Source organism: Trichoderma citrinoviride (assembly GCF_003025115.1).
Source record: "Trichoderma citrinoviride strain TUCIM 6016 unplaced genomic scaffold BBK36scaffold_441, whole genome shotgun sequence".
Classification (NCBI taxonomy): domain Eukaryota; kingdom Fungi; phylum Ascomycota; class Sordariomycetes; order Hypocreales; family Hypocreaceae; genus Trichoderma; species Trichoderma citrinoviride.
The window spans coordinates 1-1,182 of NW_020195149.1; the positions used below are offsets into that span (position 1 = coordinate 1).

Consider the following 1,182-nt stretch of genomic DNA (forward strand, 5'->3'; position numbering starts at 1 on the left):
GATTTTGTCGAGGTCGGGGACGACGGACTTTCTCTTGGGCTGCATCATGGCGCCCAGGAGCTGGGAGCGTCTCTGGTTGCGGTCGGCGGCCTTGGGCTTGTTGGACAGCTTGGGCGGCAGGTTGAGCATGGCAGGGACACGGGCTGGATAGAACAGCATGTGCTGGCCGCTTTGCTCATCGAAATAAGACTGCGGCCTCACAAATTCAGTCGCGGGGGGCTGGGGAGTAGGTAGGTGATCGTCATCAAGGATAGGAGGTAGGGTTGAGGTATGGGCGTAGGCCTGGTCTTGGGAATAAGATTGGGGCAGCTGGGGAAGAAGATGAGGCTGCTGGTGCTGATGCTGGTGCATGTCGGGAAGGCTCTCTCGCTTGTGCGAGGGCGCCCCCATGTCGATGGTAGAAGCGAAACGATCATCTTCCGTATCCGTCTCGCAGTGGGCGCCGTCAAAGTCGACAAATGCATCCTGGGCCACTTGGAAGGTATTTGTAGAATTGGCCGTCATGGGCCGGTCGTCATGGTCGTAGGCATCGCGCTCGTGCTCGCTCTCGTCGTAGTCGGAGCTCGAGGGCAGGTCCGGGTTGACGAGGACCAGGTTCGAGGCCCGGTGGCTCCGGAAGCCACCCTCGAGCATGTCGTGGAACTCGTCCGTGTGCGGCAGGCCGACGGCGTCCTGCTCGATGATGCTGCGGGAGCTGGCGGCGGCGTGCTGCTCGGCCGGGGACACTGCGTCGACCTGGTCGAGGACGTGCTGGGTCAGGGAGATTGGTTCGGACTCGGAGATCTCGGCCAGGGATGGCTTGGCGGAACGCACACTCCTGACGGAGCTCTTGCCGGGGCCGTGACGGGACAGGATGGAGTTGATGGCGTCGTGCTCCGGGCGGCCGGCGGAGGCGTTGGAGCCGGAGCGCATGCGGCCGCTGAGGGAGGAGGTGGGCGACATGACGTAGGCGGGCGAGTAGCCCCTTTGCCTGGCAGCGGCGGCGGCGGACGAGGTCGAGTTGGAGTTGGAGGGATGGCGGCGCAGGCGCGTCGTCGAGTTGTGGTTGGGGTTGGAGTCGGAGTCGGCGGCGGCGGAGGCGGAAGCAGCCCTGGCGGCGAGGATGGAGGATCGTCTGCTGTCGCTTCGCTTCAGTTCGCAGTGCAGCTCGCGGATGGCATCGTCGATGCTGCTGGTCATGGA

General features: G+C 64.3%; 1 protein-coding gene across 1 annotated transcript; it reads right to left on the reverse strand.

Annotated features, from left to right (window-relative positions):
* BBK36DRAFT_122155 (hypothetical protein) lies at positions 1–1,179 on the reverse strand (the record flags this gene model as incomplete). The annotated part of the gene is made up of 1 exon (XM_024897439.1): positions 1–1,179. A coding segment is annotated over one exon (1,179 nt), but the record flags the coding sequence as incomplete, so codon positions are not given.
* Positions 1,180–1,182: the final 3 nt, after the last annotated feature.